Genomic DNA, 14,070 nt, shown 5'->3' with positions numbered 1-14,070 from the left:
ACTCAACCCAATTTTATTTTTTTAATCCAAATAATTAATCATAAAATTAAGTTACCTTCAAATACATAACAACTAAGTTTAATTTATTAGAGGTGTTCTTAAGTTGGGTCAAGTGAAGTTGAGATATTTTTTCAGATCTCTTAGGATGCAAGTGAGTGAGGATGAAATATATTAAAAGAACTCGTGTTGATTTGTGGGGATAGTCTTCAGTTTCAAAAAGTGAAAAGCAGGTAGTATGACCACATCGCGGGAATGCAACGGAGATGTCGGGGCCTTAAGTGCCAAATACGATTTCCGAAATAGAAAGGGTAAAAAGGGTTGAGTCAATTCAACCACCATAAAAGTACATTCATGGCTCCATAGAAATGTGACCACAAATTACAATGAAAAGTGAAGATGGGGCCATAGAGGTCTTGGCTGTCGTCATGTAACGCATTGGCTAATAATAATATGAGTGCCACACCACACCATCCATATCCAAATCTCCATTGATATATGTGATCCCCAACGACAAATGCCCAAACAAAGCTCACTCTTCCTTCAACAATGGCCGCCAAATTCCCTCTTTCTTCTTCCCTTACCACCATCAAATTCCCACTCCAACAAAACCCATCTCCCTTCTTCCCTCCTCTTCCCTGCACCACCTTCTCGCCGCCCAAGCCAAAGCCAAGAGCTTCTCAGTTCAAACTTCTTGCAAATTCAGGTAAAGGCCCTTCTACTTTCGCTTGGATCTGCAGCTCACTCTTGCTGTTTTTCAGCTGCTGATGTTGTTTTTCAGGTGGTGGCGACGCCGAGGTCAAGAAGGGAGGGAAGAAGAAGTTCATAACCAAAGAAGAAGAGCCAGAGCAGTAAGAAATTCTTTCCCTTTTCTGTATCAATTTGTAATGGCCTAATCCCACTGCTGGCCGATATTCTCTCAAGGTTTTAAAACCGGCGTGGGATTTCACCAATTGGAGTTGTTTTTCAAGTAGAAGAAGATATCATCAGGGCTTTAAGATGGAAATGTGGTTGAATTTGGAGCAGGTATTGGCAGACAGCAGGGGAGAGGGAAGGGGAAAATCCCATGAAGACTCCTCTTCCTTATATCATCATCTTCGGCATGTCGACGCCTTTCGTGATCTTAGCCATAGCTTTTGCCAATGGCTGGGTTAAAGTACCTGTGAGATGAATCTGATCAACCATGACAGTAACCTCAGATCCTCTGCTGCTTCTCTACAGCCCACCAAAAACCCACTGTTTATGCCTATTTTGAGTTGTAATGTTCTTCCAGAATCTAATACAAACTGTTGTAACTCAGTTCGATTTTGTTGTTAGTCTGTCAGCTCATATGAGTTTGGATTCTTTTCCATTCCCATTTCAATACACCAAGCTGTTTTCTTGATCCTGCTGGAGCAAGAACTGATGTGCCTCTGCAGAATGTTCGAGATATTAATTTCAAGAACACAAACAATTAAACGAAGAGAAGCATAAAACTCGAAACTCAATTAATTTACAGGAGGCAGAAATCAGTTCGGAAAGAACGGAACGTTGAAAAAAGACGAAGAACTCCATTGCCATAGAGCGAATGGTGATGACATGATCCAGGGAAAAGCAGAGACATCTGAGAACAATTTAATGGATTCAGCATTTCAATTCCAATGGGGCTTGAAACATATTGCACAAGTAAAAGCAATAGAGTTTACATATCCTAGGAGCTGATTTGATCCAAAACCAGGCAGTCATAAGTGATTTCTCGTATTTGTAAAGATGGGTTGAGCGTCTCATCTCTTTTCTCAAAGTCATCTTTTAAGGCAATGTATCAGTCTGTGGAAGAGGTGAAAAATGAAAGGGTCACCACTACTAAGGATCTCCCCCTAATCTTAGATAGGTCATCTGAGGGTTTACCGCTGTTCGTTGTTGTGCTTATACACTAGGCTATCCTTCTCCGAAAGCTCTATAGGACCACCTACCACTAGTCTTCGGCCGGAGGGGTTTCCCGATAAGCTAATACGAAAAGAATCTATATAAATGCAGATGTCTCAGTTCAATACTGAACAGATATTAAAACACATGGAAATGAATCCTATTTCAAGCACTCTTCAATCTATTAGAGTGATAATCTTCACATAAATAATCATTCAGGCCACAAATTTAGAAGAGGAAAAAAACAGTGGACCAAACCCTATCAATTTCTTTTCAGCAATGGCTTGAAAAGTAACATTGTGACATTTTTTTCACATAACCTGAATGTTGAACCAAGTGCCATGAATTCACCTCCAACGTTATTTTGGTATAAATGATTTAACTCGGTGTGTCGAGGCTGCATGCCAGACTGCTGACCACTTATGCAGCGAGATGATTCGTTCAAAATAGTCTCTCGCAGTTGTGGTGGTAGATCCGGTGGAGGCCTACTGAAATCATCGTCGTTGAAGTATTGGTTGTCGTAAGTAGATGGTGGGGATGGAGGAAATTCAAACTCGGACAGACTTTCGGGAAATTCCAAGACAGGTGTCTGTAAGACAATTCGATATGAATTCAAATTAGTACTGAGCAGATGAAGAGCTTTTTCTAAGGATTCAACCATAATCAACAGAGTAACAATAAAGAAGAGCCAAAACTAATGAAAGAAGCATCATATCATAAGATTCAGCAGAACTTGCTGCATAGCAATGAACATGAGAACTAGGTACCTAGATTTGTGTCTATGACCGCCCAAGCACACCGCTAACAAATATTGTCCGCTTTGGCCCGTATCACAGTCAGTCTCACGGTTTTAAAGCACATCTACTAGGGAGAGGTTTCCACACCCTTATAAGTAATGCTTCATTCCCCTCTCCAACTAACGTGAGATCTCATAATCCACCCCCCTTGGGGGACAGCGGTTTGGCTTTGTTACCATTTGTAACAGCCCAAGTATCGTTAGCAAATATTATCCGCTTTGGCCCGTTACGTACCGCCACCAGCCTCACGGTTTTAAAACGCATCTGCTAGGGAGAGGTTTCCACACCCTTATAAGGAATGCTTCATTCCCTTCTCCAACTGATGTGAGATCTCGCAATCCACTCCCTTGAGGCCTAGCATGCACACCGCTCATTGTCCGGTTCTGATACCATTTGTAACAGCCCAAGCCCACTACTAGCAGATATGTCCACTTTGGCCCGTTACGTATCAGAGCTAGGCACTAAGCGGGTAAGTCCCCAGTTGAATTTACCAACAATCTTAACTAAACAGTCCATAAAGAGGTTTTGATAAGAAATAAAGTAAGAATAAGTTGCAAATTTAGCTGTTCCAATCAGTTGAATTCTGGGAAAGAAGATTTAAAAGTATGGTAACTCCCCAGAACCTACATTTTTCATTCTGATAGATGCCCTGATCTTTCAAGCTTTACAGAACAATCAGATTTCTCGTAGAACTCGAAACTCTAAAACTAGAAAAGATCAGGCCAAATCAAATATCATTTCAAGAACACGGTCAGTGTTCTTTTGGACAATCTTTGCAGGAGATGTTTACTTTATCATCTTCTTAAGATCTATACAAACGAATTGTCGAGCAAACGCCGAGAATCCAAGTACAAAAGAACAGTAGAAATTACCATCAAGTCAAGAATATTGTAAGAATTTCCTGAATCATCACAAACCCATGGCAAATCAGGAGCATGTGTCAACCATCCATCAACAATGAATCGGTAATGGTAGATCCCCGAGGGAAGCGTTTTGGCAACGATAAAATCTTTCCCTATGCTCTGCAAGATCTCCCTAACAAAAGGAGATGAAATGTTCTATGTCAGACAAAAAAAGTTCAAAATAAAACATCTTAACTGCAAAATAGTACCTTGTCTCCCAGTTATCCCACGACCCAATGATAGCCACTTGCTTGCCACCATGGTTCCAAGAGAACTTCACAGATGTCCTTGGTGTGTTCAACACTTCCTCATCATTCATTGTATTATGACCTTTAAGCCTCAAAAAAGTAATTAACATGTCAATAATGTCGTCAAATACAGTTTATCATCAGAAACTAAAAGGAACACAATTGTACTTAATCCTTGAATTCTGTGGAACTTTGAGAAGTTCCAAACAAAAGCAGAAAGTACGTCTGCCACAAGTACTTTTGCACTCATTGTTACTGTTAAAACACCATAATTTACATCAAGTGGAAAATCATTTAGAATCCAAAACTCATAACTAGCATAGCATTGTGAGATCAGTTGGAGAGGGAAACGAAACATTCCTTATAAAGGTTTGGAAACCTCTCCCTAATAGACACATTTTAAAATCGTGAGGCTGACGACAATACGTAATGGGCCAAAGTAGATAATATCTGTTAGTTGTGGGTTTGGGCTGTTACAAATAGTATCAAAGTCAGCCACTAGACGGTGCGAGACACTAGTCAGAGTAGGGACAGACCCTCTCCATAGTGGACGCATTTTAAAACCTTGAAGAGAAGTCCAGAAGGGAAAATCCAAATAGGACAATAATTGCTAGTAGTGGGCTTGAGTTATTACAAATGGTATCAGAGCTAGAAACCGGGCGATGTGCCAAGGAGGACGCTGGGTCCCCAAGAGGTGGATTATGAGATCGCACATCGGTTGAAGAGTAAGGGTGAGGGCTGTTACAAATGGTATCACAGCCAGATACCGAGCAGTGTGCCAGCGAGGACACTGAGCCCCCAAGTAGGGTGGATTGTGAGATCCCATATCGGTTGGAGAGGGGAACAAAACATTCCTTATATAGATGTGAAAACCTCTGCCTAGTAGACACGTTTTAAAACCGTGAGGTTAACACCGATACGTACATGCCAAAGCGAACAACATTTATTATCAGTGGATTTGGGCTGTTACAAATGGTATCAGAGCAAGCCACCAGATGGGTGTGAGACACTAATTGACACGTTTTAAAACCTTGAGGGGAAAGCCCAAACAAGACAACGAGATTGAGCTATTACAGCATACACCAAACAAGCAAGCCAGACATCCAACTCTTATACATGTATACACATTTTTCTTCTGTTTTGTTCATAAATGCAATGAAAGGGAGGAAAACAAAACCCAGCATCCAGATTCTATTGAAACAAATTAAGGCATACCTCTACTGGGGAGACGAAAGGCACAAGATGAGTATCAACAAAACCCACAGAATACTCAAGTATTGGTTCACCACACTTTTCGTGTTCTCATAATTCAATTGAGCAGTAGGGTGTTCCCCATCTTCTCAATCCCTTTCCCTAGCATTCACGACCCACTTCAAAACAAAAACAAAGCAAAACCCAGTTCAGATATCAATCACTCATCACAACAAACGCAAGATTTCAAGAAAAGAAGAAGAAAAGAAGAAACAACCCAATTATGAGGAAGAATTGCAGCAAAAACAAGCACCCAAATCGAGAATTGAGTTAAGAAATGAACGCACCATAACTTCGACCCATGAATCTGCTCTACATATTACACAATTTTAATTCATAAAACACTGAATCGGAAGGAACACCTCCAATTTTCCCTCTTCCTTTTTGGGTTCTTTCTCTTCCCATCCCCTACCCTCTTTTGCTAGGAAGAGGGGGGGAGGGGGGGGGGGGGGGGGGGGGGGGGGGGGGGGGGGGGGGGGGGGGGGGGGGGGGGGGGGGGGGGGGGGGGGGGGGGGGGGGGGGGGGGGGGGGGTAAGTTTTTAATCTCCAATAAATCTGGAAGATACCAGGGGGGGCGCGGGTGGAGAGTGGAGACTTTATTTATAATTAAACATAATTAAAAACTTCGTTTTTTCGTACAGTTGCGAACTCTTCTTGGTCGTTTATGCCCTTCCCATCCACCAATAATTTCACTCCACGTCATACTCCTATATTGTTTTTACTCTTTTACCCAGGTTGAGAACCGCTACCCACGTTTAGGGTTTTAGTTGGTGAGTGACGTTGCCTTTCTAACTTGAGTTGGCTTGAGATCAGCGGTGAGATAATAGAACATGTAAGGTTGACTGAGGTTGGGTGCCTTTGAGCGTGTGACATGAACATTGTCGAGCATAGTAGATTTAAGAGTAAATACAGTGAGGGATAGAATAGCAAAAATCAAGAAGTTGAAGGAGCAAATAGCAATACCATAAAATATAAAAAAGATAGGGTGTGCCAGTGAGTACACTGGGCCACGAAAGGAAAAATCCAAAGATGACTATATCTATTAGCAGTGAGTTTGAATTGTTACAAATGGTATGAGAGTCAGATTTCAAGTATTGTGCCAGCAATGACGCTAGCCTCGAAGATGGTGGACACTAGGCAGTACGTCAGCGAGGCTGCTAAACCCTGAAGGAGGGCGGATTGTGAGATCCCACGTCGATTGGAGAGGAAAACGAGTGTCAGCGATGACACTGGTCCCCAAAGGAGGTGAATTGTGAGATCCCACATTAATTGGAGAGAGGAATGAAACGCTGTTTGTAAGTGTATGGAAACTTCTCTTAGCATATGTGTTTTAAAACCGAGGGAAAGTTCACAAAACCCAAAAAGAATAATATTTTGATTTTTTTTTTTCTTTTTTCTAATTAAAATCTTAATAAATCCTCTTTCTTATTATCTAGTTGGAAAACAAAAGGAAATAAATATTTAATTTTACCACTATTAATTTAATTAATAGAAAAGTATTATGATCAATTAAATGAAATTCAAATGACCAACACAATTAATCCCTACTCATGACTTTAAATACAATTTTGTTATTAATCATTTTACTAAATTAATATACATTATTAATTTTTGTTTACTTTAAAACAAATATAAATCAAAACTAATTAATCATTTAATTTTGAAATTAATACTTTAATTAATAACAAACCATTAGACTTATTTTAAAATTTTAAAATTATAGGAATCGAAATTAAATATAAAAAATCAAAATGAATTTGGAAAATTGTTTATATAATTGCGACAATTATAGGTTACGTTGGTTGGTAGGGAACATTAGAGTAAATGGTCTGTACTGTCACGTTTTCATGTAATAATAAATTTTATTTTTATAAAAAAGTACACCTTATTTTAATTAATTAATTTTAATCTATGCCTTTTACTTAATTTCCTAATTAACATGATTAAATCATTTTTCCCTTTTCGTTTAATCTTTTAATACACGTCATATATCGAAATTCGTATCTGATTAAAAAAATTTATATTAAAAAAATAGCATTTTACTTTGATAATTATTGTACTCTATTAATAATAATTTTTTATTTATTTTTTTCCACCCAACCCTAAAATTACTCGTATAAAAATTAAATAAAAATTAAAGAACAAGAACTAAGAAACGACAAATTGTAACAACAAGGGTTACATTTTGTTTCGATGAGTTAATGGTAAAAAATTCTTAGTTAAACATGCTTAGCTTGGAACAGTTCTTTGTTGGGTGAGCTCGTGAGAATTTTCTCGGTGACTCGATCAAAAGAAAACTTTTTTGGTGACTTTTGGAACCCTCAAACACGGGATCTTTTAGTATATTACTTTCATTTAAATGTGTTCTTGGCTCATGTAACCCTAATTTTACTCGGACATAGAATTACTCTCATTTAGATGTAATTTCGAGGCATGTAACCCAAATTTTACTTCGACGTTACGAGTCGTAACGTATTTGGATGAAAGAATACGGGTCTCGGGAAACAAAAGAAATTAAGTAAGATATGGTCCCCTCCCAATTTGATGAATGGAAATGGGCATCCAAAACATTCCCAAGTCACAATCTCCAAGGAAGCTTGCTGGTTTTGTTCATCACATTCCTTGTTTCAAGGCAAAGTTACTCAAAGCTCGAAACCATTCCCCATTTTATAGCTTTATTTTTAGGGTTTGAGTTTGTTCCCAATGTCTTCTCTTCTTCCTCTTCTCTTTCCTTGTACTCAATTCCTTGAGCTTATTAGGGTTTCATGTCCTATGGCACTGCTTTATTTGTGCAATTGGCCGACAGGTGGCTATTCAAATCAAAACCCTAAAACCTATAACATCACAAAACACGTCGATCCATCGCAAAACTCCAAAAAATAATATCAAAGCAGGATTCGATACGCTTTACTTATCTGTTGCGTTGTGAGAACGAAAAATTGTTCCCTATAAAGTAACATCAGTCACTAATCGTCCTTTCGACGTCTTTTCTTGAAGGTCACCCAATATATGATCGCTCTAAAGTAAAGTTCACTCAGATGAAGTTTTTATTACAGTATTGGGATCGTTCTTATTCAGATATGACGTTGACTCGTTTATGTCATTGTCATTCTCATAATTGTCTTGTCATTCGTGATGTTCTAAAAGTCTCACATAACTATGAGAACCTGTGCTCAAAATGAACGTGTTTCAACGTCCAACACACCTTTTCTTTTAAGTAATTAGGTTATACATGTTTCAACCTCGCTAACATTAATTAAGATCACACCACACACAAAAACTACAACCCTCTTCCAAACTCTCTTTCATATAAACAATTTTGGAATTTATCCATTCATCTTCAACCCTATTCTCCGTTAGCAAATATTGTTCGTTATAGTCTAGTACCTATCGTCATCAACCTCACAGTTTTAAAACACGTCTACTAGGGAGAGGTTTCCATACCTTTATAAAAAAAATGTTTCGTTCCCCTCTCCAACTAATATGAGATCTCACAATCCACAGTTTCCTCTCCAACCGATGTGGGATCTCACAATCCACCCCTTTGGGGACCAAGCGTCCTCACTAACACACCGCACGGTGCCTAGTTGATCTATACCATTTGTAATAGCTTATCCTACTACTACTAGATACTGTCTGCTTTAGTCCCTCAAGGTTTTAAAACGCATCTACTCAGAAAGGTTTCCACACCCTTATAAAAAATGTTTCGTTCCTTCTCCAATCCATGTGTGATCTCAAATTAGCTTAACAAGAAACTGATTCACAATTCAACTTTGGCTTTACCTTTTCCATTCAAGAAGAGAGAGAGAAGAAAAAAAAAAAAAAAAAAAAAAAGAGACCGTCAAATTGAAGCTGGGTAATGAACATGATTAGAAGAACACCAATATGAGCCGACCTTCAGCGAAAGTGCCCCACCGACCGCAGCCGGTCGGCCATGGGAGACCCTAAAAAAGCTTGGTAACAACATACTTATGCCAAAGATCACAAAAAACCTACTCAAAATCATCATTAAAACTCCATAAAGCTTCAAACTTTGGACAAAACTTCACAATCCATCTCGTGGGTATGCAAGAATTTGGCCATTTTTAGTCAAATTTTAGCCTAAATGGATTCTCAGCTAGGTTTTATTGATGGTGTTAGCAGTAAAAGATTCAAAAAAATGGCTGTCGGGAGGGGCAGGGGACGCCATGTGGTGAGCACAGAGATTAGCACATGCCATCTCTCTAATTTCCAGAGGTTTTGGGGTTTTCAAGAGAATCACTTGCGGAATAACACCACCAAAAATTTTTTAAAAACTTTCATCCTCAACCCACCACATTACACAACCCATATGATCATCTTCTTCATGTTCATAAAAATGGAGTCTTTCTCAACCCTGTTTGTTTCCTGAGAAAATATTTCACCTTTTTTCCCGAGAAAATTACTAGGATCAAATGGCTGATCTTTCTTTGAGAAACCCATTAATTTGGTTAATTTCTTTCACTTTTTTTCTCCTCTCTTGGGGTTTTTTGGGATTCTCATCTCTTTTATTTACCTCAATACCTCTGATTATATCTATGCTTTATTTTTCAATCGCCAAAAGAAATTCATTTCCGATTGAGAAATTAATCGAAGAAGAAGAAAAGGAAGTGATTTTTGTCTCTGATCGGCAATCCTCGCCGGCGGACGGAGGTTTCCTGTCGGAGAGTGAATGTGCCGACGATAATTTCACAACCACCGAGGACTCCGAAGTGGGGTGGGGGGCTTTCGACCGGTTTACGGCAAAAACCCTAGACCAGTCCGAGGAGGGTTCGATTTCCGACGAGGAAAGTTTGATCGAGATCTCTCTCCCGACTGGTCATTACGTCAGCCACGAGTTCGAGGACGAGGAAGAGGAAGGAGAAGAAGAGGACGACATGTCGTCTTGTTACCAGGAGCTACCGGAATTTGAGAGGCCGAAGAAGAATCTTATGGAGCTGTTGGCTGAAATTAACGACATCAATGAGGAGGAGAATTTGATCGAGATCGACATATCGATCGGCTCCATTAAGTATTCAAGGTTTGAAATTGAAGCAGGGAAATAAAAAGTAAAAATAAAAACAGTAATTTTGGTGATTTATTACTGTAAATGGGTTTTGATATTTCATTTGCGTGATTTAAATTAGATTTATTCTTGTGGATTTGGTGTTTTTAATCACTGGCTTACAGTTTTAATCCAATCAATGAAAAATAATTTAAAATCGTTAAAAACCTAGAACTCGAGCCCCAGTGCCAACCCTAATCGATACCGTTAACTTTGGTTAGTTACGTATCGTTGGCCTCATAGTTTTAAAACTCATATGTTAGGGAGAGATTTCTACGTTTCTTATGAGAAATGTTTCGTTACCCTTTTCCAACGGATATGGTATCTCACAATTCACCCGTCTTGGGCCCAACATCGTTGGCACACCCTCAATGTCTAGCTCTGATATCATTTATAACAGCTCAAACCCACTGTCAATAGATGTTGTCCGCTTCAATTATGTGTCATTTCAATGATAATCTAGTTAGGAAAGGTATAAATAGAAAATATCCTTCCTATCATAAAGATATTCCATCAAGATTATTTAGTTTTGGCCTAATGATTTAAACATTAAAAAAGTGTTGGCCATAAAATCATGCTAGTGCAAGTATCTTTGTGGCATATTTGCTCGAGTATATTACCCGTCACCTCAACTTGAAGCTAATGTGAAGTGTGGTCCGATTCTTCATGTATGGTTATTTATCTATCTTATCGTGTAAGCGTGTGCAAGTTTTGTTTCGTAGATCATACTCTTCTTCCTCTAATAAATTTTACCGTTGTTGACACGTGACAACCAAATGCTTTATCATATCCAAATTTTGACAACAATCATATAGTAACAATATTCATTATTTTACGTCTTAATTAAAATTTTATTAAGAACATGATTATATATCTACAATATTGGTAAGAGAGAGAAAAATATCTTGGAGCAATTATAATGTATGGGGCAAATAAAATTAGATATTTATTGTTTTCCTTTATACTATTTTCGTTATTACTATATCAAATCAATGATTCAAACCATATAATAAAACAAAAATACATGTCACATAATGTTAAGATTCATGATATTTATCTACCGCCTAAAGATATTTTATATTTCCATGGAAAATTGTTTGACACGTGGACTTTTTTTGGTGGAATGACGTGCTAATTACAAGATGGATTATGTAATAATTATGTTAGAATTTATTAAAAAAAAAATATGTATAATTAATTTATTTAGAGAGCATTTATGATTTTAAATAATTAATTTAATTTCTTAAAAATTAGATTTTAAATTAAAATTATATCTGGCTTAAAAAAAAATTAAACTACTGGCTAAGAACTAGCGCTGAGCCGAGATATTTAAAAAATACAGGATTTGTTCTTTGTAGTTATTCTAACGGAAAATTAAACGAACAAAAAGCCAAATCATTCCCGCCACGTAGCGGAATTCAGGCCGTTAGATCTCGCTATTTATTAGACAATCCAACGTTGGAGAAACCTCCACGAAGCGCACTCTTATCGACAAATAAACGGTGAGCAACTAAACACGTGTCGCTCCCGATTGCATTATTAGCCCAAACGACGCGACGGACTCTAACAAACTCCCCTTCCCTCAGTACCCTTCACCTTGTTCTCTTGGGTGTTTCTTCTCCGGCGGCAACTTTCCCGATTCTCCTTCAGAACTCCGGCTCCGGCGTCCGTAAATATTCTAGTCAATCCTTGACTGAAAAACTGAACTCGGCAGTAATCGTTCATCTTCTCTCTCTTAATGCAATTCGATTTTTCTTCGTGTCTCTTCAACTGCAGGATTATTGACCGTTCTTTTCCGTTCGAGTCGCGGGCGCTGGAATATCGCTTCTCGTATCTGATTCTTTTTCAATTTGTTGACGGAGTTTGTCTTATTATTATTATTTAAGTCGAGAAGTTTCCGGCGCAGAAGAAGAACTTCACTGATGAAGAAGATTTGTTGTTTTGTAATGCGATTCTGGATTTGCAATTATGCGTTTTAGGTCAACTGAGATTAGCTATTCGATTTCTCTACTACTTTCTTTCTATTTTGTTCTGTGAGAGGATGATTCGTATCCGTCAATTTTTATAGCGAAAAATGGACGGATTCGTAATCCTCTTCTACCTAAATTGATTGTTAAAGAAAGTTTTCGGCATCGTTCTTGTGAGAACGGATCGAGAGAAGAAAAGTTTTAGAGCTATATGTCGTTGAAGTGTACTTTCAGGAGCCCTAGGATGAGGAAATTGTTGTGAGATTGAGAAATTAGCAGAGTCGAAGAATTAAAAATTACTGTGAGATAGGCGTGTTTTTTAAGATTAGGAAATGGCGGATTCGGATAACGAATCGGGAGGTCACAACAGCAACGCGAACAGCGAGCTATCGGCGAAGGAACAGGACAGATTCTTGCCGATAGCGAACGTGAGCAGGATCATGAAGAAGGCGCTACCAGCAAACGCGAAGATCTCGAAAGATGCGAAAGAAACTGTACAAGAGTGCGTATCGGAGTTCATAAGCTTCATAACGGGAGAGGCATCGGACAAGTGCCAGAGAGAGAAGAGGAAGACAATCAACGGCGACGATTTGCTGTGGGCCATGACGACGCTAGGATTCGAAGAGTATGTGGAACCGCTCAAGTCATATCTGCAGAAGTACAGGGAAATGGAAGGAGAAAAGAGCACTATGGGGGGAGGAAAAGGGGAAAAAGACGGTGGTGGTGGTGGTGGTGGGCCCGGCGGAAGTGGGGCAAATGTTGGTGGTGGTGGTGGTGGTGGAGTCAACCCTGGTACTGGTGGTGGTGTTAGCGGCGGTGGATTCAACGGAGTGGGTGGAATGTATGGTGGGATGATGATGATGGTGCATCATCAGGGTGGTGTTTATGGCAGTGGTGGATTTCACCACATGGGAATCGGCGGCGGGAAGGGAGGAAATGGTGGTTCCGGCACCGGACACCGATAGTTCCAGCGGTGGTGGCGGTGACGATGTGGACTCTGCTGCAAGGTCAAGCTAAGTGGTTGCTAGTTGGACACTAATAAAAGGTTCTCCAACTTTTGAGCATCATTGATGACTTTTTAGGAAGTTAATAATAATTTTTTTTTTCTTCCTTCCTTTGAGGGTTTCTGCCAAATTTCTCTATTTTTCTTTACTCTTCCTTTTTTTCCCTTATATATAAATGTAATTTGTGTATCTTGTGGGTAAGAGGGATCATTTGGACACCACTAACCTCCCGGTACAAAATTAATCCACTAAACTTTTAGTTTTAATAAATAGGGTCGGCCAGTACCAATAAAGAGGATCGATCGTGAACTGAAATTGGTGCATGATTTCATATTTTGAGGGCAGAATTTTATATTTCTAGGTATACTTTAGTTAGGGTAGTTGCATATTAAATAAAAAGTGGATAGAATTTTATATTTCTAGGTATACTTTAGTGAGGGTAGTTGCATATTAAATAAAAAGTGGATAAATCATGAGTATGAAATGGAAAAGGGAAATAAAAAAATAAATGAAAATATGAAAATGAAACACTATCCATACAGATTGGTCAATTCAATGCTTTTATTCTGTTTTGGAGTGACAGTAGAAAGGCTCTACAATGGTTATTTTGGTTGGTTTGGGTTTTATTAAGGAAAGACAAAGGCGGAGACTGACAGCAAATTTCTTTTCAAATTTGCCTCCTTTTTATTCCTTTTTGCACCTAAAAATGTCCGGTGGTTGGTGGTTGGTGGTTTATGTTTATTTAGGGTTTGTCATAATTAAGCTGAATCATTCAATAAAATTGTGTTTACCTTTGAGTTTAATTGTGTGTAACACACGATTTTTGCCTAAACTTACTAATAGTGACAATGAACTATGGTACTAACATTGCAACAATGATGGTAGACAAAGATCTATGGAGAGAGAAAATGTGAACTAATTGCAAATCAGCATCAAG

General features: G+C 38.7%; 3 protein-coding genes across 11 annotated transcripts; 2 read left to right on the top strand and 1 right to left on the bottom strand.

Moving 5' to 3' along the window:
• Positions 1 to 300: 300 nt before the first annotated feature.
• On the bottom strand, positions 301 to 5,531 carry LOC111469862 (SNF1-related protein kinase regulatory subunit beta-2-like). Of its 9 annotated transcripts, none has more exons than XR_002714923.1 (7): positions 5,318 to 5,531; positions 5,065 to 5,219; positions 3,811 to 3,931; positions 3,572 to 3,734; positions 2,254 to 2,491; positions 1,683 to 1,795; positions 301 to 1,600 (listed from the first exon to the last, which is right to left on the bottom strand). XR_002714923.1 is itself a non-coding variant. In XM_023115319.1 (7 exons), coding segments are annotated over exons 3-7 (651 nt in total). In that variant the 5' UTR covers positions 3,921 to 3,931; positions 5,065 to 5,219; positions 5,318 to 5,531; the 3' UTR covers positions 301 to 1,407. The 9 variants fall into 9 exon arrangements, 8 of the variants coding, with proteins under 8 accessions (XP_022971087.1, XP_022971090.1, XP_022971085.1 ...); XM_023115319.1 differs by lacking the exon at positions 1,683 to 1,795 and having other exon boundaries at positions 301 to 1,409; positions 1,494 to 1,600; positions 2,223 to 2,491; XM_023115322.1 differs by lacking the exon at positions 1,683 to 1,795 and having other exon boundaries at positions 301 to 1,409; positions 1,494 to 1,600.
• On the top strand, positions 476 to 1,381 carry LOC111469898. Its single transcript, XM_023115365.1, has 3 exons — positions 476 to 703; positions 779 to 848; positions 1,024 to 1,381. The coding sequence occupies exons 1-3, from the start codon at positions 547 to 549 to the stop codon at positions 1,166 to 1,168; spliced, it is 372 nt and encodes a 123-aa protein (XP_022971133.1). The 5' UTR covers positions 476 to 546; the 3' UTR covers positions 1,169 to 1,381.
• A 6,188-nt stretch (positions 5,532 to 11,719) lies between the features above and the next one.
• LOC111469875 (nuclear transcription factor Y subunit B-3-like) lies at positions 11,720 to 13,338 on the top strand. The gene has a single exon (XM_023115338.1). The coding sequence runs from the start codon at positions 12,462 to 12,464 to the stop codon at positions 13,092 to 13,094; it is 633 nt and encodes a 210-aa protein (XP_022971106.1). The 5' UTR covers positions 11,720 to 12,461; the 3' UTR covers positions 13,095 to 13,338.
• The last annotated feature ends 732 nt before the right edge of the window (positions 13,339 to 14,070 follow it).

This window comes from Cucurbita maxima, unplaced genomic scaffold (genome assembly GCF_002738345.1).
Source record: "Cucurbita maxima cultivar Rimu unplaced genomic scaffold, Cmax_1.0 Cma_Scf00041, whole genome shotgun sequence".
Taxonomy (NCBI): Eukaryota; Viridiplantae; Streptophyta; class Magnoliopsida; order Cucurbitales; family Cucurbitaceae; genus Cucurbita; species Cucurbita maxima.
The sequence above is the reverse complement of the archived record's forward strand: the minus strand, read 5'-3'. Positions and strand labels throughout refer to the sequence as shown.

Excerpts from the sequence above, each read along its gene's own strand:
- LOC111469898 (XM_023115365.1), top strand. The coding sequence starts at position 547 with ATGGCCGCCAAATTCCCTCTTTCTTCTTCCCTTACCACCATCAAATTC. Across the intron at positions 704-778 it reads CAAACTTCTTGCAAATTCAG|GTGGTGGCGACGCCGAGGTC; the intron begins GTAAAGGCCCTT and ends GTTGTTTTTCAG. Across the intron at positions 849-1,023 it reads AAAGAAGAAGAGCCAGAGCA|GTATTGGCAGACAGCAGGGG; the intron begins GTAAGAAATTCT and ends AATTTGGAGCAG.
- LOC111469862 (XM_023115317.1), bottom strand. The coding sequence starts at position 3,920 with ATGAATGATGAGGAAGTGTTGAACACACCAAGGACATCTGTGAAGTTC. Across the intron at positions 3,735-3,810 it reads TGGGATAACTGGGAGACAAG|GGAGATCTTGCAGAGCATAG; the intron begins GTACTATTTTGC and ends TCCTTTTGTTAG. Across the intron at positions 1,601-2,222 it reads GCACTTGGTTCAACATTCAG|ATGTCTCTGCTTTTCCCTGG; the intron begins GTTATGTGAAAA and ends AATTGTTCTCAG.
- LOC111469875 (XM_023115338.1), top strand. The coding sequence starts at position 12,462 with ATGGCGGATTCGGATAACGAATCGGGAGGTCACAACAGCAACGCGAAC.